General features: G+C 39.5%; 1 protein-coding gene across 1 annotated transcript in view; it reads right to left on the reverse strand.

Annotated features, from left to right (window-relative positions):
• Nucleotides 1–613: 613 nt before the first annotated feature.
• ppp6r3 (protein phosphatase 6, regulatory subunit 3) overlaps nt 614–24,853 on the reverse strand; it is a 28,530-nt gene continuing 4,290 nt past the window's right edge. The window contains exons 2-26 of the mRNA XM_039809164.1: nt 23,613–23,782; nt 23,097–23,330; nt 22,629–22,815; nt 22,269–22,406; nt 19,874–19,939; nt 19,535–19,647; nt 19,133–19,246; nt 18,148–18,274; nt 17,680–17,832; nt 16,868–17,017; nt 16,311–16,329; nt 15,930–16,040; nt 15,553–15,638; nt 14,490–14,576; nt 14,016–14,113; nt 11,293–11,347; nt 10,625–10,755; nt 9,202–9,317; nt 8,687–8,897; nt 8,468–8,565; nt 7,952–8,150; nt 6,744–6,761; nt 4,352–4,459; nt 2,141–2,197; nt 614–1,557 (exon numbers count right to left, since the gene is read on the reverse strand). Coding sequence (XP_039665098.1) covers nt 1,506–1,557; nt 2,141–2,197; nt 4,352–4,459; nt 6,744–6,761; nt 7,952–8,150; nt 8,468–8,565; nt 8,687–8,897; nt 9,202–9,317; nt 10,625–10,755; nt 11,293–11,347; nt 14,016–14,113; nt 14,490–14,576; nt 15,553–15,638; nt 15,930–16,040; nt 16,311–16,329; nt 16,868–17,017; nt 17,680–17,832; nt 18,148–18,274; nt 19,133–19,246; nt 19,535–19,647; nt 19,874–19,939; nt 22,269–22,406; nt 22,629–22,815; nt 23,097–23,323 — 2,721 coding nt within the window. The 5' untranslated portion in view covers nt 23,324–23,330; nt 23,613–23,782 and the 3' untranslated portion in view covers nt 614–1,505. The remainder of the gene's footprint in view (nt 1,558–2,140; nt 2,198–4,351; nt 4,460–6,743; nt 6,762–7,951; nt 8,151–8,467; nt 8,566–8,686; nt 8,898–9,201; nt 9,318–10,624; nt 10,756–11,292; nt 11,348–14,015; nt 14,114–14,489; nt 14,577–15,552; nt 15,639–15,929; nt 16,041–16,310; nt 16,330–16,867; nt 17,018–17,679; nt 17,833–18,147; nt 18,275–19,132; nt 19,247–19,534; nt 19,648–19,873; nt 19,940–22,268; nt 22,407–22,628; nt 22,816–23,096; nt 23,331–23,612; nt 23,783–24,853) is intronic.

Here is a 24,853-nt window from a genome sequence, read left to right on the forward strand (position 1 = left end):
TCTTATTTGTGAAATAAGAATGTGACCCGTTTCAACTCCACCCCTCAAAGAATCTGAATCGATAAGAACCAGAATCGAAAGTCAGAATCGGAATCAGAATCGTTAATATCCAAACGATGCCCAACCCTACTTCCTGGCCCGAGCCTTCTGTCGGCACCCCACATTTGCTAACACCACCGTTATAAGAAAGGTGCTGTGCTGTTGTCAGCCTAAACACAGTCTAAAAATAAACACCTGTGGCTGGAACTTGATCAGCAGCCCATACCACAACTGTAACTTAGTTCTCTTCAGGTAGAAAGTCTTAAATAAAGTGACTGAATCACACGTAGCTCCATGATGGGCACTGGCTTATCTTTCAGAGGGTAACTCATCATTTAATTTCACGTTCCTGTGTGTAGTTTGTCCTCCAGCCAACTTTCACTTCCCTACCAAGTTCTCTATAATGCTGTAGCTACCAAAAATCACAGTGCTGCACACTGCATAAATGAATCTTCAACTTGCAATGGAATTCGCAAAGTGTGATTGTGATCTAAAGGGAGACCCCCAAGTTGAGAACCACTGGTCTTAAAAGAACTTAAGATATAAAAATAATTTTTGGGCCAAAGACAAGGAGTGTGGTTCTAAAGAAGTTTAGTTGGGTCTAAAAACACAAGCTCAGAATGCATTTACAGCTCCCAGTTTAGGCTGCACTGACGACAAACTCTCTCTCCTGTTGGGCCTTCTAGCTGCGAGGTAGAAAACCAGTTAGCATGAATGCAGCCTGCTAAAAGGGGACAAGGTGTGTTGGTATGGCTCTTTCGGAACAAAAACATAACCATCATCTTACTTCCATAATAAATAAAAAAAAAAAAAATAGATACCAAAAAAGCATGTCAAATCTTACTCAATGCAGAAGAATACAAGAGAAAAACATTTACAAATGATACCTGCAGCAAAAATAAAACTAAGTGTGTTTTCTTTTAAATGTGTTTCAATTTGTAGATTGGAGACACAGACCAATGGTGGGCGAGAATTTTGGATATAGCAACTGTTGTATTAAGAATGCAGGATAACAGATCCAGCCAGTGACAACAGCTTAGTGGTTGGTTGAGACACCAATCAGCTATTCCTGTTTCTGTGGTAATTCATCTTATGTTTCTGTATACATTTTTCTTTTTATAAAATATTTTATTCATACAATCATTTCTTTAACTATAGCAACATTACTATTTAATTTTGAGTGGCAAGATATCATTCGCACATCACCTCATAAGAACAATAGTATATAAACAAATGCAGAAAAAAAAATTATTCTGTATCCATTTGAGTATGTCTCTCATTTTGCTTTTCAGTTCATCCTGTGTCTGTACACCTGTCTGTCTGTCAGTGATGAGCCAATGGGAGTATTGCTGGTCCTGGTGGGGGCGTGTGATTGGTACAGCTCTGAGCAGTGGCCTCCGCTGGCTGGCCAGGAGGAGGGCCCTGCATGGCAGAACAGGCTGGACATTGACTGGCATAGGCGACCCTCACGCCGGCCCGTTTACAGCTGGCTCCGGGGACACGGCACTCTGGTCCAGTCTGGGAGGAAATGCAAAGAGAGGGATATGGATTCATTTGAAGACGGAAGTAGAAAAAAAAGAAACATGTCTATTTTTGGGCAATAAAATAATTAAATAGTAGCTGTAAACTATAGAAACTTTAACATGTGCTGGACTGACCGCTCAGTGTAAGTAGTATGTTACACAGCTACTAAATAATAATACATTTCATTTGTTGTCGCCTTTCAAGACACCCAAAGGCCACCTAACATTAATAAAAACAATAACACAAGCACAACAAAAATTCAACTTGTTAAAACAACTATGTCAGTGATATCAAGGTGGATATAAGGTGAACACTATGTTGGGTATGCCAATCTAAACAGATGTGTTTTGAGTTGTGATTTGAATTGATGAAGAGCGTCCAGTTGACAGATGTGTGGTGAGAGAGTGGGGCAGAGCAGACAAAGGCCCTGGCACCCATGGTGCCGAGTCTGAATGTTGGGACAGGTAAAAGTGCAGCTGTGGAGGAACAAAGTGTTCGGGGAGGAGTGTAGGTCGCTAATAGAGAACCTTGAGATCCAACTCTCACACATGGTACACGCACGGGCAGTCAGACTTACTTGGCCTCCTCTATGGCTGACATTTCCTCCAGAGGACCATTGGGAAGCTTCTCACTGCTTACAGGAGACACATGAGAGGAGAGAAAGGTTCACCAAGGAGCTAGCCTCGAATCATTAACATGACATTCGTTTAGTACATATCATGGTACAATGCAAGATGCAGGCTATTGTGTTCACATTTTTCGTCGTTTACAATATTATTAGACATAAAACATTTTAATTAAGAAAGACAAGCTGCAGTAGTTGGATATTCGGTAGGGGTGGTACGGTTCATGAAAAAACATCCGAACTGTATGGTTCGCTTGTCTCGGTTCGGAACGTGTGTGTAGCGCGGTTCGTCAATACACTTCTAATGTGCACAAACCACTTACTGCCATTGAGCCCTCTTTCAACACCTGTGTTAAAACACTTACCGGAAATGACGAGCAGGATGAGTGACAAACGCAACACATGGCAGATGATTGGACGAACGAGTCACGTGGGGCTGGCTGCTCCCGAATTTCAAAACAGACTCTAATGGTGTCGTCTCGTTGTGAATACGATCTCATATTTTATGAAAATAGTTCACCGTAACGTGTTTCTGAAAACATTTTAAGCGAGAAATAGGTCATGCAGTTGCTGAATCTGTCTTCATTTCAGATCGACAAAGGTCAGTTTGAAAGATTTTCGTCAGATTTAGAGAGGCGGCGAGCCGACCGCTCCTCAACGGTGGTGTGTGGAGGGCTGCAGGTCATGTCACCTGTATTTTTGTAAGAGCTACACTGAAGTTGTTAGTTTGATAAATGTAAGTTATTTCAATTGTTTTCTGTAATATTTCAATCTTCATGTGCTAAAAAGGGCACATAGTTCCTGTAAATGGCGATACACACATTTTTTTTGCCAAATAAATGAAAAGCTTGTTGAAATCATCAATGTCTTCCCTCTTGCTGTATCAAAATCTCACCTAGCTTTCCTTTAGATGGTCCCAATAATGGGCTTAAAGTCAAATTGCGTTTGTGCATTATTACAAGATAGAACTATGTTTTAATACTGTATCCTACATTGTGGATAATTAAGCTATATATCATATGCTGAAGTATACATTTCTGGAGTGTTAAAGATTAAAGAAAAAACAACAAGAACCGTACAGAACCGAAAACCGTGACCCTAAAACCGTGATACGAACCGAACCGTGGGTTTTGTGAACCGTACCGCCCCTAATATTAGGCTATTCCTAATATGTGGGGGTGTGGAGTTGCTTTCCTAAAGATGTACAAAGGACTTTATTTCTGTTACATTGCTGGGTAGGAAAAGAAAAGAAAAACTGTATATGATGGGATGTATATATTTTGTACATTTTTCAATAAAAAAAAATGTATCAAAAAAAAAAAAAAGAAAGGATATTCCTAATATGTTACGGTAAAATAATTTTTGGTGGATCTATAGATCCGATACCAATTACAAATTTGGTTTAGTAAATGGTACAGATTTAGATGTTTCAGTTTTTAAATGAAAAAAACAAAACAATCAAAAGATCAATTAAATTGTTAAATTTATTTAATAAAGGCTTTTTGATTTGCTTTTCTATTAACTTATGTGCCTTCCGACTAAATTGCACCTTCATTTGCTTCCTTATTTGACATTTATGTACATTAAACAGTTTTCATTTTGTGATTGCTTTGATTTAAAGACAGGTTTGCCGTGTGAAACCTAAAAAACGAATAAATCCCACAGATCAAAAGATGGAGCTCTGAATAGCCAGATGTCTGCCCACACAAAACTTTTTAGGTTACACGTTGCTTACATGTCTTTAAATGAAAGAGCAAAGACAAACAAACAATGGAAAAAAGTTATTATTTGATTATATTTTTATTTGGAGCATTGCAATGCATCATTTCCTGGAAAATCTGATTTCCTGGAACAATTTCCAATCATTTAAAACTGAAAACTGTAGTTAATCTGGAGGTACATTTCAAGCTCCACACTATGGCACTGTGTAATGAAGCCACTACTACTACCTGCTTTAAGATGCTGCTATGATGCAGTGGATGGGTTGTTGATGCTCTAAATTGAGGAGTGTAAACTATAATTGTATCCAATTGCTTTAGCCACTGAAAAATCCCACGCATTTCAGGGCTTAAAGATATGATGTAACTGAACATTTCTGAGTGTCTGTGTGTGTGTGTGTGCGTGTATGTGGGTGTGTGCGTGCGTGCGTGCGTTGTATCTGACCCTGTTTTGGGACAGCAGGCTGCGGCTGAGCTGTTGATGCTCGTTCTGTCTGTATCCCCACACTCCACTACGGAGTATTTCTCTGAAGAAGCACTCTTCTCTTCATCACTGGAACACACGGGTACACACACACAAAGACGAAAATGTACATCAATACCATATGAAGTGATTCATACCAACGGCTTTCCCCACAGAAACACAGAACACAGGGAGATGTGAACAGTGATGCATGCTGAACTGACTGACGGAGCACACAGTAAAACAAAGGATGAAGGTGTTTAAATGGGCAACTGTGAACAGTACGTGGGAGAAGCATCAAAATGTACAGCAAATGGAGAAAGTCAACTGTTTTGATTGTTTTGCTACGATACCATTTGTAGTTACAGAGCCAGCCAATCGTAGGCAAGCCTACCACCTGATTTGGACACTGATTAGACCAAAATTGCCAGCCGTCAGTCTCGCTTTGTCTCAGAGAACCACCAATAATCTTGATGAGGCCTCAATCAAAGCAAAACACCCACAAACATCCAAATAGAATCTAATATTTGAGGTGCTGCATGGTTATCCAGCACTTGTTAATTGTTAAGAAAATAAGCTGCCATGCTATAAGAAGAATATGTGCCTGTATCAACATATCTGGTTATTGTTACCAGTTTTTGTGGAGCACTCTCATTTTTCCACCAAAACAATACCATTCATACCAGTATTTTCTTGCTTGTCTTATTGAGTACTAACAAAAAACATAGATGTTTAATACTTAATTTACTTAATTAAACTTTACAAAACTAGAAGGATATTTAACTTGGCTGTTAGTCCTTCGACCATGAGACTTTCGAGGTTTTAGGTTTTTGTCACAAAGCTTTTGTGTTTTCTCTGACATTAAATCAATTGTAAAACCCTGGTCCCTGTAGAGGTGGATTTAGCTTTTCACAGATCAGTGTTGGCACACAAGTCAACCAATAAGTACAAGAAATGACAGTACTTAAAAGCCAAATGTATGTTTGAGGTCATTATGAAAATGTCTCCATCAGTTTGTGCACCAGAGAGGATTGACAAGTTTATTTTCACAAAAATTAATTTTCACAACCAAAATGAAACGAGGAAGGTTGTGCATATTCTAATGCGTTCATTTAAAAAAAAAAAAAAAAAAAAACAGAAGTTGTATTAACATTTACAAAGCAAGTATTGTTTGCAAGTGCAAATGCACAAGAGGCCATGCTGTATATACAGTATTAGCTGTTCTACTGTTGCTGTTCTTAACTGCGCTTTAATGTTTTATGTAAAGCACTTTCAATTGCCCGGTTGCTGAAATGTGCTATACAAATAAAGCTGCCTTGCTGTGAAGAACTGTAATAAGGGGATTGTTATCATAAATGACAGGAAAGAAGGACAATGTTTTCCATTCATATGAAATACTATGCAAAAGTGACAAACATACTGTGCCATTACCATTTAAATTAATGCTGTGGCCACAAGAAGTGTGTTCAGTCAGAACCTGATGACCAGATTTATTTTCAACTGGAACTCTCAGGCAGGGTTAACTGAAGGCAAGATCACAAGTGCGGTAAATTAACATTGACGATTATCCACCTCCCGTTTACTCCCAATTTTATGCAAGGGAAGGGACGGATAAAACATTTACTTCCTGTGGCAAAGCAAATTTGCATCTTTGCATTGCGTGGAATTCAACTTTGACTAGTGAAATTGCAGCCTCCAGCAACAGCAAAGCAGTGTGTGGGGTTGACCCTGCTTGGCTGCATCTTTTTGAATGAGCTAAGACGGAGGAGACGTTGATTGTTGCCTTGTCTAACCAGCTGGTATTTCTTTGGCAGGCGATCGTCACTCACCTGCATTTACTGTGCCTTAATGTGTAAATGCATGATTTAATCAGCTGTGCTTGTACTGTCTAGGCACCCGCCCATGTCCAACGTTGTGACTGTTTGCACAGAATCTATTAAGCAGGTACACATTCAAATTGTGCATTTTAATCTTAATAACTCACAATTTAATGAATGGCTCAGGGCCAACGCCAATAGACCATACAAGTTAAATAAACAAATAGAAATACTTATAAAGCGGGTTTTAACCAACACTATCAAATTGAGAAGAGGCTGAGGCCACTGCAGAAAACTAGCCTGCACTTTCACTTGTTTCATATCAAATAATAGTTTGGTTTAAAATGTTAAGATAAAAGCAATTTAAATAAACTAAAAAAAACTGCACTTGGACAACACCTTTGGTAGAAACACATGCAGAATGGAGATAATGAAATAAACAAACAAGGAGCTGAAACCAAAGAAGAAGATCAAAATTGGGAAAGAAAAGTTGGTGGTTGACGTGACAACAAGACTACATCACGGCTGCAGGCTGATCTCTGATTGGCTGTACATACCGATAAGATTTCAAAACTCTGTAGAAGACCACACCCACAACGCACAGCAAGAGAGAGAGGAGGGGAAGCTCAGGTTGTAAGTGTCGCTCAATTCATCAGACAGTTGTTATTAACTCAGACAGACAGACAGACAATATAATGCAGAATCAACAAGGGGACAGAGGACAACCAACTGTAAAACCTGTGGATTAAGAACAAGTGTTTCACCATGGAAGAAATGTTAAAACGAGAGCATGAAACAAGACTGGAAGGTGCCTGTAAAAGGTTTTTAGTTCAGTAATTTGTGAAGAATGGGGGGCTATAGTCAGCTTGATTTCATGTCTGTTACTATGGATTTTAACAGTGAAAAGGTTTCATGGTGGAAAAAGTATTGAAATGTTCATACTCCTGAAAGAGAACCTGCAAAAGAACCCTCTTTTCCACTGCCCATCTCATTATGTCTAAGTGTGCGCACTGGTTTGTGACAGGGTTGTGCATGCAAAATGACACAGAAGCAGTGCATTTAGTAGTAGTCGTAGGGCTCTAACGGTTCATGTGTCCGCGCCGAACCATCATGATACAGGGGTCACTGTCCAATGCAGAATACAAGGTATGTTGATTGATGTACGCAATGCGTATGCGTATGATGTACGCATTTTGGTGTTTCCTATACAGACGGAAGGAGAGGAACAAACTGGCAGAAACTTCTTTCAAATGAGGAAGAACAAAGCGAGCCGTTGGTATTGTGGTGGATATTGGGCCTTTCGATGTTGTGTTGAGAATAACTGTCTCAGCACCATGTGTATTTCCGGCTGCTGCCACTTTAATTTTGTCCACATGAGCAAAGTAAAAACTGGCAGCAAATGCACAGCAATTGAGGAATGGTGATTCAAATGCAAGTAAACTATTTTAATGAAACACTCTCCAACCAGTAGATGAGTTTGAAAGGCCTGGGGCCCGTCTTGGATCTTGGTGTTAAATTTAACAGCGCCTCTCCAGGAACTGTGACCGAGTGATAGTGTGAGGGCACTTGTAAGAAAACAGATGTGACAACACTAATGAGTCACATTCTGGTAAAGACGCCTCAATAAGAGAGTATTCCAGTGTTCAAATCTTGGGTTTTTCGAACACCAGGACGACAACTTTAGCATTGAAACTGCTCTTAATGTTGCGCGTCATTTAGCATAGAGAGCTGCGGAGTGTTTTTTGTGCGGATGTGTTTGGCAAACCTCTTGAAGACGGCAGTCTCAGTCTTGGCGTCAACGGTGAGGCTGACCGTTTCTTTCATGGAGCCATTGATGACTGTCTCTGTGATGCTGCGCTGCTCACTAGAAGCCGTCTCCTCCTCCGCTTTAGGTCTCCCACAATCTTTTGGTGTGGTGGTGGAGGAGGGAGAAGCCACACTGGTACCCAACCAGCCATCACAATCTGGGGAGGTGTTAAGAAATGTGTCAATATGTGTCAGTACTGACCATGTTCAAGATTATTTAAGCTGTATCAACACTTAAGTCATAGCTACCCTGACAGGAGCTATTTTCACTCCTCCCTAATGAGATTTTTGGGTTATTTAAAATTGTGCTACTGAAAGACAAGCAAAGTGAAATCATACACATTAGCCTATGTCAAATTCCATATCAAAGAGTGTCCAGGTTTAGCTTGTCACAGTGGGACAGCAGAGGAGAGTTCACAAGGATGTACAGAATTCCTACTCTGTCAATATGGACATGCATGTGCACACATCTCACCTTCAGGCTGCATGGGCGCATTGACCCCCAGAGGGTCCATCGTCTCTATGCTGGTTTCCATAGCAACAGGAGAGTTGCACCTCAGAGGGTCTTTGGGTCTGAAAGAGAGCAATTTGTATTTATGAAGCACGCGTTCAGATTCAAGCGATGTTCTTCTGTAGCTGAAGCACTGCAGGCCCACAGACAGAAACTGAACCAAAGCATGTTAGGACGTCCTACCTGACAGGGGTGAAGTTGGAGAAATCAGCCCAGCCTGTTTCAGAGTTGGAGGGGGCAGGGGGAGTGGAGCTCCAGCCTGCCTCCGGGAGGTCTTCTGTGGAAGAGGGAGACAAAGGAGAGGAGGCAGCAGGGTTGTTGGGGCTGGAGGCTGGAGCTGTGGACGTACCCGTGTCCATGGGGATGTCATCAAAATTGGCCGTCCACACAGGCCCTAAAAAAGTATTTAAAAAAAAATACATGAAATCAGTCAGAAAAAGTAAGGTATTGAACCCACCACCACTCCTTCTTCTTGCATGGACAGATAACATATAGTCATTCCATAACCCACATCATCAGCACTGTATGCAAAAACCTAAACTGAAAAGAGATTTAATCATAGTTCTTATAATAAGAGGGCTGAATCTTGATCTAATTAAAATCCTAAACTCCGTCCAGGCAAAGGTTTCCTTACTTGGGTTCATTGGTTATTCTTATTTTCTTAGTGTTGACATGCAGTAGGTCTTGGGTACACCAACCTGTGTCGACCTCCATTCTGTCATCGGTGCTGGGGTTGGAAGCTTCAAATGGATCTCTCTTCACATCCTCCTCCTCTGAGTCTGTGCTTTCCTCACTGTCCGTGCTGCCTGAACTCCTGAGATAGACACACAGATCAAGGGTTATTTCTAATCAGCATCTGAGTTTAGGGCAGAAAAAGTTTTTCCCCCAAAGCTCAAGATGACGTCCACAACTCAAAAGATATTTAGTTAACGGTCATAGACAAGTGAATAAACTAGAAAATATTCACACTCGAGAAGCTGGAATCAGAGAATTCTGACTTTTTAAAATTATAAAAAATGACTCAAACCAATATCAAAATAGTTGGCAATTAATTTAACAGTTGACAACTAACTGATTTATAATTGCAGCTCTATCTGAGTTTATCCTCTTTATATACTGGGGAGGGCAATACATATAAAGCTACAGAGGCCAGGTGCAAAATAGTGTACAGTGTTGCTGGCTGGTTTATTAATCAGCAGAACTGGACTACTGCAATGAACTGTTCACAGGTCTGTCTAAGAAATCAATCAAGATAATTTATCAGATATTCTGACCCCGTAGGAACCTTGCAGACCTCTCAGGCCGTTTGGTTCTGGATTACTGGCTGTTCCCAGTGTCAAAACTAAAAACGCCAAAGCTGCCTTTAACTTCTATGCAGCTCAAATGTGGAAAACATTTCCAGAAGAGCCTAGACTTGAGACAATGCTAATTACTGTCAAATCTAAGCTAAATACCTACCTTTTTTTTTTTTTTTTTTTTTTTTAACCATTCCTTTAATTCATTTTCTGTTTTTTAATTCCCTGTGCAGTTGGTGTTTTTTTTTTTATTTTTTTTTACTTACTGTGAAATGTGCTACATAAATTAAATTTGCCTTGGAATTAGTTTGGCCTTAAAATGTTTAGGTCAATATTCTAGTATCAAATTTGATTATGAGAGAGATTATTATTATTATTAAGTGTATAAATAGATTATGAGTTCTCTCTATTTCTTCCACTAGAACATTACACTATATTCTACATACAAATCCAACACAAAAAAGTCTGAATTTCAAAACTTGCTCATGTGTACTAACTTCACATTTGACCTTGCAGCTTTCACATTTTGTAACGAACCCTGTGTGTTCGGTTGCAGACAATTTAAATGTAGTTTGTAAAGTGGAACGATGATGACTTGAAGGTAAACATGACATTAACAAGGATAATTATCATCAATTATCATAATTATGTGTGCGTGTATTTGTTTTGCTATGTTTACGAGGACCATGTCAGTTTCAAACTACCTTGGTGAGAATACTTCTGAATTGTGAGGTAATTTTGGCTGGTCCATACTACTTTAAAGGATTGTTAAAGCTTGGTTTTGAAGTTAAGATTAGAATTAATTTGAGGAGTTTCTTTAGCTGACCTGGGGCGTCTCTGGGCCTCTGGTGCGAAGGTGACATCTTTTTCATCCCAGATATCTTCCTCGTCTGAACCAGCATCTTCAAACTGCTGGATTTTCTCCTTACAGCGTGCCTCAAACAAAGCTATATTTGCCTGGGGAAACACACACACGGGCCGCACACTTAGAAAAACACTTTTTAAATCTACAGTACATCCACAAACAAACTAGGGCCACAAAAGTCACTCAGCCGAGAAGCAGACATATACATGTAAACTATCCTAGCACAACAGCTTCACAGCAGGCCTCAAAAGAGAGCCATCTCAATGCAGATAACTCGCAGCATATCCATGTATGCTTACGGTTTACACAAGTGCCCCTGTTCCGCTACATTTTTAAAACCAGTGGAACAGTATTTGATATAATCAGGTTGTGCTTTTATATTTGTTATAAGCTTTTGGTTCAAATGTAGCTACGTTTTTCTTATCAAGAGAAACCCTCATTCAAATATGCCGCATAAGCATTTCAATTTCGTACCATCAGACTTTGTGGCATCTGCTTCTAAATGAATTTTATCAGTTATATTGGAAAAAACAAGACATGCCATATTGATAAAAACCCATTTTAATTTGTTCCATGACCTCTCATTGATTGACTATGTATAAATTCAAGATTAATAATAAAGTACTTACACTTTCATTTGTATTCAGTGAAAAATTGATGTCTGATATTCTATCAAAGGGAATACTGCAATGTTAAAGAGAACAGAGTTTAGTTAAGTTAGGGTCGTTAGGCATCCACAAATATAGCAACACACAGGCAGACAGGCTTGAACACAGAGCTCTAACACTTCACGTTAGATGTGATAACAAAAACTTATTCTCACCTAAATATAAAGCTTAAAACACAAAACATACTGCTGAAGAAACAAGGTTTTTGATAGCCACTTTTGTTCTTTACATTAATGTTTTGTGTTGTGAACTGGTCAAAGAAAAGAAAAGAATCCTGGTAGAAAAAAACTGTACAGCCAATTTCAACATTGCTTAGTGGATGGCAAAGTTCCCCAAAATATTATTCTGTACCAAACATTTAAAATAATTCAACATAAGTCCAACATTTGGGGGATTGTTTGCCATCAACATTGGTTATTTTAAAGTGCTCTGTAAATCAAGTTTGATTGACTGATTAACTGATCTTACCCAAAGTCAGATACAAATAATATCAGCTCAAGGCTTAGCCTAGCTTAGCACAAAGACTGGAAGCACGGGGAAACTGCTATTACTAGCACTAACCCTTCCAACAACTCCTGTCATACATACTAAAGCTGTACAGTATATAGATTAGGGCAGCAACTAACAATTGTATTCATTAGCAATTAATGTGTTGAGGATTTTCTCAATTACTAGATTGATCTAGATAGAAATATAAAGATAGATAAGCAAGCTATGGAATTCAGTACCCGTAGAGATTAAAAAGTACCTGGTCATTATTTCTAAAAATGCCATTGCTGTAGACCTGTGTGTTTTGTGAACAAGGTGGGAAGGTGTTTTTTTGTTTTCTTCTTCTCACATTTGACTGAGCTGCGCTAGCAGTTTTTCTATGCTTCTAGTTTTGTGCTAAGCTATGCTTAAAATATCCTGAAGTCAGTGCAGGAAAGCCTCATCTGACACTGGCAACTCAGTGCTGGAAAGCTTTTAATTAAAACTAATTTGGAACTTATTATCCGACTCTGGTAAAAATGCTTGGTTTTGTTTTAAATCCAGTCAGACTATTGCTTTTAACAAGCACTGTCAGAAGTTCAGGGCAGCAACAGTAGCTTAAATTTTTCCAGTGGGAAACAAGTGAATGGGACTACAATTAACAACACTACAATAGGTGATCAACACCAAGTCAGATTAAGAGTAAACTTTAAGTCCTATCCACATATGAAGCCAACAATGTCCATGCATCAGCTTATACCAGCCTACAAATCCCACACACTGGAATTTCACCATCGAACCACTCCATTACTATACCCCACTTCTCAAGAGTTTGGGAAATGGCACATATTTACTACAGGAAGGAATCCCAATTTCCTTTTACTTAATCACACTTTACCTTCCAACTTGTGCATTCATGACAACTGGCAAGTATCTGACCTGTATACAATGTGTTTTTAAAGCACAACAGGGTGCAGTGATGTCCAGAGTAAATTTTTTCAGCCCTTGGATAAGTCTAGTCCTGTCCTTGTTGACCCTTAAAAAGGCCAGGCAGATATTCCAGGTATCTTGATTGCACAGATGGGAAGACCACCAGACAGACTTTAGCCTTAACTAGAATGGGAGCATTATCAGGTACACCAGTACAACAGTTCGGTAAATTACACACCCCAACCTCACAATAGTTGCCCTTCATGTCACCCTTACATGATATAGCATCATGTAGAACTGACAGAGAATTCAAGACAGCACAAAATGTTGCCGTGTTCAATTTACCATTTCTGCCTTGTGCCGTTTACTACTTATTACTAGTAGTTACTATCAAGTGGAAGTCTTTTAGTAGGATAGAACCTCCAGTCTTCCCATCTTTAGAAATTCATACATGCATCTTAATCTATTGCAGATCTACTGTAACTATTTTTGTGAAGCCAACTAAAGTTACAATAATTAATGTCAGGACTTGAGGAATAGATGCTGAACGTTTGCATTGGTGTATTGCTTATTTTACCCAGCCCAATGTCTCATTTTGCAAAGTCTGATAATGCTAAACCCAAGATCTATGTAAAAGAAAAAAGGCTCTACTTCAAGCCACAATCTGCTTAAAGTAAAGCAGACATTTTAAGTCACTGATCAACTAATAGCCATCTCCCACTGCCCACAACCGTTGCAGAAAATTATACCCCCAAAACCAGTTTGCTCTAAGGAATATAGAAAGGGACAGCACACGACAACACCAAAGCTGGATACTATGGTTTCATCTCTTTAAGCCACATTTTGAATTTATTATGGCAGCCATTTCAAAAAGGAAATAAGCCACATCTTGGAGGTAATGGCATTGGTTTAAATGCCCGAGCAAAATGTTTTTGCAACATGCAAAATGTTTGCTTGGGCAATAGCCATCACTGTCATTGATCGGTTTTCTGTAACAAACTGCAATCATAACTTCAGCTATCAAAATTATGCTGAACAGCATTTAACAAGAAAGCTTGGAAAAGGAATCAAACAATATTCTTGTGTTATGAAATGTCATTACAATGGGGCAGAGAATAAAGCACTTAAAAATAATTTTCTTTCAAAAGTGATATGCAAATTGCGGTTATTTCAATTAATGATTTAACCCGCCCCACCAACTTTGTAATGTCTTAAGTGCCCTGTCCCTTCAGTGTTACACAGTAATATGTAGACAGCAAGTCCAGTCATGCAGGATGAGTACTCACTCCACAACATCGTCCTGATCAGCAAACTCTTCGTCATTGAAGCCGAACTGCTCAATAAAATTGGACGTCATTTGTTGCATCTGATAATCAGAAAAGGCCTGGCAAAACCCAGGACCAACGATAATGATATAGTCTTGGCTCTACACAAAGCTGGTCATTACTTGCAGTACAGAAAATTGCAAACGCATATACTAAGTTGTAAAAACACAAGAATGTATAACATGAAGGCTAGACAGGTTAATAGCTATAAAAAAGCACAAACATGCATTTACAGTCAGATGCCAAAATGCTTTAACATTAGTTTAAGAAAATAGACAGTCTATTTAAAGTAGCTGTGAAGTTTCCTAAATAACATTAGTAGTTAAGTCAATTAATTCAAAGCGTGGTCGAGAGATGTTCCTGTAGATTGTTACTTTGTACGACCCATGGTCACAAAATTATTTTAGGTTAGGGCCTGTTGTGTTTAGGTCTTACTTGTTGTAGAGAGGAGTCCTGGTGAAAGCCACTGTCTTTAAAATCCACCTCATCATCGCTGGAGGAATGGATGTGGTGTGTGTTCACCTAAAGCAAAATTAATTTGAACAAAAAAGGGTTGGCCTTAGAGAAGAAAAGTCTCATAACTGCATTAGTGTGCATCCACACCACACTACTGAGCAGGCATGGCTGTCTTACATTGTGTAATAAAATAAATCTGTCTTGAATTGATATTTGGTTGTGCTGTGCACCCTGGTCTTAATCAGTATAAAGTCAAACCTGAGATATGGATAACGGACTTAAAAGGATATTTCAACAAGAAATAGGAAAATGATCTGCGACACGTCTCAGAAACAAACAGCAAACTCTAACTTAAGGCTACTCCAATTTAATTGGCTGATGCAGACATACACAACTCCTGTTAAATTGAAGAAATACAGTGATTTACAGTACCTGACCTTAGGTTTTAAATGCAATGGGGCTAAAGGAACATTTATGCACCGTGTCTGGGAGTGTGACAAAATTAATAGATTCTGGAGTGAGGTGATCAATAAACTATGTTCATCTTGTCTGTGGACATTCCACGATTCCTAGATATTGCTGCACCTGTAGCAAAAAAAATCTAAATCTGAAACCCCAAGAATAAAAAATGTATTGATTTTGCTTTACAGGCAAAAAGGAGTATAGCTCATAGTCCTGGAAGAAAATGGAGGCACCTACAATTTGTGCAGAACATGGCGCAATATATGTCCATGGAGAGAAAATCTGGAAGCCATTTAACCAATTGATAAAGAAGACGTAGGGGAGCTTCTACAGAAGGAAAAAGCGGGAAAGGACACCTAAAAATCAATTTAGTGGTGAACCCCAGAAGGGGAAAGGACTGAGGCATGTCTTGGGGGTGAAAGCAAGCAATTCTTTTATTTGTTTTGTTATTTATGCGTGTCATAACTTTGCTAGAAGTACCATTGACCTGTATATTCAATACTCTACCCGCTGTTTTTTTTTCTCCGGATTTAGAGTACAGCCCCTTTAAAGCTTGACGTCAGTGTTTATGTTCACTCACCAGGTCAATAGTGTTTCTCTTGTTTGTGTCAGACAGCTGCCCAGAAATAAAGGTCTCCCATTTCTCTCTGTCCTCTGCTGGGAGCTCTGTCACACACACACACACACACACACACACACACACACACACACACACACACACACACACACACACACACACACACACACACACACACACACACACACACACACACACACACACACACACACACAGCTAAGTGATGGCACAGGAAAATTTCCTCCCAGTTACCACTTCCAACATGAGTATGCCACAATATAGAGTCAATGGTCTCAAACAGTAAGTCAAAGATAAAGCTTATTTGCAAGATATTTATGACGGCAGAGATTTATGAGCCCCCAGACAGATTGAGTCCTTACCAGAGATGAGCTGTTGTATCTGTGGTCCATTAGGGCCTTTGTCACAGTTGTGAACTATAGAGTTGGCTATTCTGGTGAGGTGACCCATGTAGCCTCGTCGCCGACCACCTTCTGCCCTAAAACACACACAAACACATCAATTATAAGGACATTACTTTGACCACAAAAACCCCCCCTCTCTTTTTTTTATATTCCCAAAAAACCTAATATTTTTTATTAAAAAAATAAAAAAAATTTTTTTTTTTTTTTTTTTTTTTTTTTTTTTTTTTTTAATTTATATTTTTTTTTTTTTTTTTTATCTTTTTTCCCTATTTTCATATTTTTTTTTTTTTTTTTTTTTTTTTTTTTTTTTTTTTTTTTTTTTTTTTTTTTTTTTTCTACCCACACCCCTTTGAAACAGCTGGTGGAGGAAAACACAATTAAATTAAATGCAACCAATTCAGCATGCTCACAATGTAGTGCATACTGCTGCTGCATCTGCGCTCACACACGCAAAAACTAATAAACTACATTATTGATAAGCCTTCACTTATTGCTGTATTTGGTCCATAGTGACTTGTGTCTTTCTCAGGGAGTCTGTGTACTTACAGTACAATATCCAGTTCCAGACACGGAAATAAACAGATTATGCCAGAGATTACTTGTGGAAATGTGATGCAGTATTTACCTGGTCACATAAGGGTTTACAATAAAAACAACTCCGTAATCTATTGGCTTCAGTCAGGAAATAACAGCATTCCCAACATTATTGTGTTTACACCAAATGTTAAGCTCGAACACATTAAGCTTCATGCTCGTATTTTACCTATGTAAAGACAGCTTTTGCTACAGTCCAAGAGGTAAAAGCTTGTGCAGACCTAAACAAATCATATCACATAAAGCAATATTTAAGAACTGATGTACGTATCTCTTACTCTTTAGTAACTCTCTAATCTTACATGTTTGATGAGGATGCTCTCCCTCGCATTTTCCTGCTCTGTGTCTGGCTGGATGTCTGTGGGGGCCGGGGGCATAGCCAAAATCATGGCTGTGCAGATCTCCACTTGAATGTGAAGGAAGTTGTTCCAGATGTATTTGAAATACATATCCTGTGGAGCAAAACAAAATTATAAAAAAAAAAAAAAAAAAAAAAAAAAAGAGCGACATTAGTGAATGGTTTGGATAGTCTAATACTGATACTTTGCTTTAACAGCTTACTAAAGAAACAATTCAGTTATTTATCTCTTCCCATCAGTTAAAGTAACATTTTACACAGAGCTGTCAAAAACGAATACTACTTCACTCAATAAGTGATAAATAGCGACGAAAGCCGCGACATGAAATCCGCACTCAGTGTAGGACACACTGACTTTGATGAATTTACTGTTTATCAGACCCCAGATGAGACAAGAAGCTAATGTTAGCTAACACTGCGGTGACGGTCCCTCTGCCACCCCGCTGCAAGATAACGCTGTATTCCTCCAACACGCTGTATTAACTTTACTGTTTTAAAACCGTTTTCCAGGTTAGTGGGGGTGCATACTGCTCAAAATCAACATGAAAAATGTAGCTAGTAATGTTCACTCAGCGTTTAGTTTTGTTGTTAAACTGTGTGTAAAATGAGCGGTGACGTTAAATCACCCTACGGTACCGTCTATTTGCTGGATGGTTTCAAGGCAGCGGTCGGCAGCTAACATTAGCAGATAAGGCCGTACACTGACGTCCAATAACCCCCCTCCCACCCCAAATACCAAAAACAGACACTACTCACTAGTATGACTCCCAGTGTGTTGAGGTTAATGAGTTCTGTGTTGATGCTGTGTGTGTTGCTCTGCAACAGGCTGGCAACCAGTCTGACCACATTGAGCCTGGTGTTGCCCACAGGAGGGTCCAGCACCCCCCACGTTGTCTTCATCACATTCGCCTGTTGGTGGAAAATAAAAACACTGCTCAATATATACACAACCGACTGGGACACATCCATACTAATTACTGAATACTTATAGTATGTGGTAGAAGACTATTTGTCACATACTGATTCTGTGACTGGACCATCTGTCATCTTCAGCTGCTTTCTAAGAAAGGTTTTAAACATACCAATTCAAACTAAACTGAAAACAGCTGATCATGGGTTGGCCTAATAGGATTAAATTGTCCCATGCAGACTGGAACCTTGTAACTTTAATCTTTAACAAGTTGTTATTTTAAAACTGCTTACTGCTGTCTGTGCGGTTTCTACCTTTGGGGGTTCCAGTAGCAGCTGGTGAAAGTCTTTGAGTCGGGGTCTCACAGCCTCCAGGATGCTGTGGTTGACTGAGAATGAAGGGTGGGACATTCCAGGGGGGCAGTCCATATGACCCTCAAACCTACAACATAGAAAGTCATAACCTGATCAACTGTCTCCCCAAACACAATGGAGTAGTGCGAAGTATTTTGGGCTGTGTCTAAAGTTACAGATTTGGAGAATAATTATGAGTTAGGGATCTGATAATGAAGCATATATCTACACACAGAGTCTACATGCATAGTGTTTTCCTAAACTGCCATCAAAGTAGTAGGAACATTTACGGCAATAATGGAGGTGGGTAGACATAAAAATTTAGTTTTATTTAAAACGTGAACTTGTATTTACTAACTATTTGGTGGTGATATGAACACATGCCACAGAATTGCCTATTCGGGTTTTTTACTGGTGAAATAAGTTATTGTTATAAGTTATTTTTACATTTTTCATAAATCATCTAATTTTGACCATATGGCCTTAGCAATAAACAAGCCGTTCTTAAATGTTGCCGACTGTTTTGTGCTCCTTTTTTTTTAGCACCGGTATATATATATAAAAAAATAAATAAAATAAAAACAATACCCAGGGCCGCAACTTTTTTTCTGGCATCCCCTGCAGACCCTAGCGATGCAGCCTAAACACATTACCCACATTCAAATGAATAGGAGGACTGGCGTTTTGCAACCTGCATCGCCTTAGGCTTGTTTACAACCCGTTTTCACCATCTGACTGTTCATGTTTCGATCAGACTTTGTTGAAGCGTTGTTGCTGTGTTCCCAGATCTCAGCAATTACTTTGAAAACTATAACTTTGATTTCTCAACATTAGTCACTTTTATGGTTTTTCCTTATTTCACATTCTCCAACACCCTCTTCATTTACTATATATACTCCCAATGTAAAATCAAAATATCAAGAGTGGCAGAGGCCAGAGGACGTACGCTGGTCTCCTTGTCTCAAACAATGTGAGGAGGATCTGGATAACACTGACAATTGCCGATTCATTCTTCTCCTTGTCGAAGATATTTGACAGCAGCTGCTCCACCGTCTCCTGCCTGAGGAGGACAGACATGAAGATGAAGGGAAAGCAGACTGCATAGTCACTTGTCAGGTTTGTAGGTCAGAGTTTGCTTTCTATAGCCTACTAGGCAAAAATTACAATAGTTAACAATTGTTAGAATAAATGTATTATTACACACTGTGCAAAATAAATTGACCAAAAGCAAAAATAATGTTGAGCAAATAAAGGCTAAATAACTGATATACATGAAAATGGGTGCAGTAATTAGAACCTAAGGAATATTTAATAAAGTGAAATGACTGTAAAATAAATGCATGCATACTTTTCAAGTGTGGCCAGAAGTGGGTCAGGCTCTGAGGAGCCCTGGACCTGGAACATCTGGTCTCTGCTCAGTCTGATGATCTCACACAGTGACTGGGAGGCATTGGAGTGCCTCTGAGTCAAGAAAGTTGGAGAAAAAAAAAAAAAAGAAACCATAAATCTGTGGTTTTTAAAATCGGATTCTCTTGAAACTTAGCATATTTCAATCATCCAATCGAAGTCCTAATATTCCTGAACAAATAAACATTAGTATTCATCTTGATGTCTAATAATATAAAATGGACTCTATACATATTGTGATGCTTGATGGCAGAAACAGTGACGCATGTGTGAAACTCACATCCTCATCTTGAGATGGTTGTACCATGTCCACCAGTCTCTGAATCACCTTCTCCTCATTCAGCCACTGAAAGAGGACAGAAAGCACACAATATAAGGAGGAATACCAAGAGAACAAGACCTCTAACTTGGAGTAAAGGAGTTTACCAATTCAAAATCGCCTACAAAACAACGTTTATTTGACTTGTCTGGCTTATATAAAGAAGGAAATGAGAAGGAATACATTTTTACAAATCCAAATTTTGGCTCTGTGGCCCAAAATCCATGATGCCAATACATCTTCAGAAAGCAGCAAACAAGAACTTCGTTTTGAATTACCCAACAAATGCATATTGCAAACTTGCATGCAAATAGTCAAACTATCTGAGTAGATACCCATGTTACATTGTACCGTGATGCTAGCCTTGCAAAACCAGCCTAAATAATGCAACCTCAGCTGTTGTAACGAGATTTTATGTTTTTATGTATGTTATACATCTATTGAGACCTGACTAACCCAGCCAGACTAGATAGTTCGATACAAATAAAGCATTACTTTGTAACCATGAAGTGTCTCTCTCCCTAAAATTGTTTTTAGAAACACTTTAAGGTTGATGGTTTAGAAAACACCTTAAACAGTTTGAAAACCAGTAGCAACTAGGCTTGGGTGATCACTTATATTTTCAAACAGTCTGATCTCCGGTCTGACAGGCTGGCTACATTAAACACTGGCTTGGCTGGGGTGCAGTGGTAAGTGTATTGCCTCATTTCCGGGTGACATCACTTCTGTGCTGCTGATAGCGTCTTGCCTCTGTAGCTCAGTTATTTTTAGGGATGCACGATATTGGCCGATATTTTCAAACTCATTTTGGCCGATACAGAGAGATACACACACACACACACACACAGAGAGGGAGAGAGAGAGAGAGAGAGAGAGAGAGAGAGAGAGACACACACACATTTTTCCCCTGATATACTGTTCACTTTAATTCTACTGAAGAAAAATCCAAGTATCTCTCCTGTACTACCTTTACCTTATTAAAGTCATGTGTTGTAGATAAGGCAATACACAAGACCAACATTTGATTCTACCATAAATGTATCATTTTACAGATGTAGACAGACATTCACCCCTGAAAAAGTTAAATTATTTAACTTTGAGGAGAATAAATGATATGCCAGTGCCACATTTTTAAGTTCAGACTTCAAACTTCTGTCCTTAGGAGTAAAATAAAAATATATTTTCAAATAAAAAATGTAACTCATCTCCTACTTGAACAGGTCTGCCAAAGGCCTTACATCAGAGGCAACGCTAAACAGCCGTTCACTGTCAACACGTAGCACGACATGCACTCGTTCTCTTTCTATTTTCCATTTCACAAACGTATTATCAAATGCAGATGCAATTGCAGCTGCTGTGTGAGAAGCGGATCATTCCTGTGAGTGTAGGTCGGACAGCTTTTTTAAGGGTGAAGTCTTTGTCTATCCACTGGGCAGTGAGGCTCAACATGCTAACAGGAAGCACGCTTGATGTCCAAATGTCCGCTGTCCGTGGTAAAGCTAATGTGACTAGCGCCGCGAGGAGCTTTTCAATGTGACTGGCGACAACACTCTGGAGTTCAGATAACGGCACATCAGAAAAGTAGCGCCGGCTAGGCATAGCATACCGCGGCTCCACCACGCTCAACGGCTGGTTATCAAGAGCAATACATTCAAAATTCAACTTTTACCTTTGGGTGGTCGCTGCTGTATTTTCTAGCTTTGTCAAAGGACTGAAGTAGAGGCTGCTGATGGGTTTTTGCCAGCGTTTTTTCTTCTTACTTTTCTCGGTGCTGCTCAGGATGACGGCTCTTGAGATGCGTAATCATATTTGTAGTGTGGAACACGCCTCCTCGCATCACTTGTGCTTTACAAGCAAGTTTGTTATCTGTTTTACATTCAAAATACCTCCACACAGCCGACATGTTGGAAGTTTAAGTTGCTGGCGCTCATGCTACGTTCATGGTCGTCATGTGCGCATAGTAAACAAGACACCCTATCGGCATGGCTCATCGGCAGAAATATTCATATCTGCCGATGCTGACCATTTTAAGCTTTTATCGGCCGATACCGATGTCGTGCCGATATCATCGTGCATCCCTAGTTATTTTTGTCATATTCTTGATTACAGCAGCTAATCATCCGCATTACATTTAAACCTACACTAGTTCACTCAAGCACTCATAGCTCTTTCCTTCTTTTAGCGACTTTGTTGCTAATCCCAGTTGTTTACATGTTAGTCAGTTCTATTAGCTACTTTAGTTAATGAATCACCTTTTAGCTACTTTTTAATGGTCCAATTTAAACTGTGTGTGATAAGTGAACAGATGTGAGATATCATTTTTAGCACAGCTGAGAAAGTGTTATGCGCTACCCACGTTGAGTACGTCCTGTCGTAGCTGTTGTGGTTCGATGCAAGTGAGCATTCTGAGCAGCAGGTCCATGATGGCAGATGTCCCGATGTGTTTGATCATCAAGTCTACAAAGTCCTCCTGCTTCCGCAGAAACTCCACTATCTATAAACACAGACAAGCAAACCATACACACTTTAAATAGGATAAACAGCCTTGTTTAGGTCTACACTATCCGGGTAGAGTGGAAAAGATTTTAAAAACCTCAAGAGCATGTGACCTGAATAAGGGTGAATATTGCATTTTGGTATGATTTCTGGACAAATCATATCAGATGACAACTTGCATCGCGTTCTCAGATACAACACCCTTTTCTCGCCAAATTACCTGTTCAGGCTTGCGTCCTATAAGAATGGACAGGACCTTGGAGAAGAAGCTGGCCAGGAGCGGGTTGAGAGGCGGCTCATTCTGGAGGAAGCCATACAGCTTCATCAGCAGTTTTTCATCTTCTCCCAGTCTGTCATTGATCTGGCCCACATCTGATGTAAGCAGCTCACATGATATATTGGGATACCTATACGAACAAAAGCTGCTACGTCAGATTCTTCCAACACAATGGTTACAACACTGTGACAAACATTCTGTGATGCCAAAATGCTTTTATTGTGCACCGCAGTGATCCATTAGAAGCCAACTGATGAAAAGTTTTATATTGTATAATTTAAATTAGCTGTCCCCCTGTCTTCTGTAACACAGCAGAGAGAGAGAGACTTAGACTAGACAGGTGTAAACACAGGTGTAAAGTAAACATTCTTCATTTTGATCCCCCTTATCCTTTGCACCCTTTTCTCTTACTTGTATTTAACCTTCTCCTCAACATCAGTACTGGGTTCTAGTGTGATGAAGGTGACCAGGTCCTCCATGCACTGTGGTCTCAGCAGGAAGTCAACCAGTTTGTGGTTCTGGGCCTTGCACTCCTGCAGGACATCATCCTCATCCATCACCTCTGTCAGCGTCACATCCTCCTTCTCTAACAGCGTGTCAATGTGGGATGTGGTGTGGAGGTCGAATTTCCAAAACATGTTGGCTCTAAAAGATTTGTGCAAACGTCACCAACAACACGCTTCATTAAAATCAATACAAAATGAGGCTTTACATCAGAGGTTATCAGAATATAACAGATGTCTGTAATTGTGAAAAAGACCATCACTTTGAGCAAGAGAAAGTTACACTTGTTTGGTTCTTATCGGACACTCTTCAGTGGACCCATATTCACTACTAACCAGTCAGTTAGGGGTAGCACCACAGTGCATCCGTTTCTTCAGTAATATTTAATTGAGGGATCATTTGACAGCTCTTTCTTCTGCCTACCTGTGAGTGTTACGAGTCCAGACAGCGGAGCTCAGGTTAAAAAGAGGTGTGTTCTAGTCTTTGGGAGTTGTGGCCCATTCCAGGTTAGCCAGCTGGACAGACAGGCAGGCAGACAGCGGTGATGGACAGACTGACAAACAGCACACATACAGCAGTTCAACAGCACACACCTGTGAGGCAAGAAACAGATGGAGACGTGTTGTCATAGGAATTTTCCACTGCTTTCCATGTGGATATTATAGGTATTTTAATTATTACTTGTAGTTTCAAAAGGCACAAATTTCACATACACCCGTAGTGGTAGTTAAGTTCAGTTTTCTGTTTCTACAGTTGAACAATGACCAGTACTCCTTATCAACTGAACATTAGGAGATGCAGCTCCTTTATATGCAGGTACACTAAACTTCTAGTACTGTTACAATACACAATGACCAATTTATGACTTAAATAACGGCACTGGGAAATGAAAATCCCTTCTTAAGGCCGAGTTCAAACCCACTTGAATCCTGCATGGGGAAAAAACCTGATTTCATTGCATAAGAGATGCTGTTCAGTCTTACAGACTGTTGTGACCTGATACCTTTTGGGAAAGGTTTTGTTTAGTGTTCGTACAGTGTAATACAGAAATGTTCCTAATTTTTATAATGGAAATACTGGGTAAGAAGAACTTCTAGAGACGAAACGCTGTGAAAATTTCATATCACGATTTCCTCTTGTTTTAGGTTGAAAACCACATATTTTTGTTGTACTGCACATTGCTGCAGCTCCTCGTTTCACCCTGTGTGTTGAGCTCTCTGTTTTAGCTACAGAGTGAGACCTCTCAACTTCTGTTCCATCTTTGTTGGGAGTCGCACATGCACAGTAGCTACGTAAGGACTACTAGCCAGTCAGAAGCAGAGCATGAGGGTGTGCCCTGACAGTAGCTAGGTTAAGGACTACTAGCCAGTCAGAAGCAGAGTAGGAGGGCGTGCCCTGACAGTAGCTAGTAGCTAAGTAGCTTTTCACTTTGTAAACTGATTACATGCACAAAAAGATACATAACACAATAGAGGAAAGGGGAAAAGCCAAAAAGCATAATATGAGCACTTTAACATTAAAGATGGCACCATGTGGATATAGGAGGTAACTGCACTTTTTGAACATTGCAGAAAAGAAGATTTCTTCACATTCTACACTCCAGTAAGGAGAGGCTGATTTCACACCACTAGTTGTGCCTTAGATTGGTTATTAATTTATTTTCT

The sequence above is a fragment of the Perca fluviatilis genome, chromosome 8, assembly GCF_010015445.1.
Source record: "Perca fluviatilis chromosome 8, GENO_Pfluv_1.0, whole genome shotgun sequence".
NCBI classification, from domain to species: domain Eukaryota; kingdom Metazoa; phylum Chordata; class Actinopteri; order Perciformes; family Percidae; genus Perca; species Perca fluviatilis.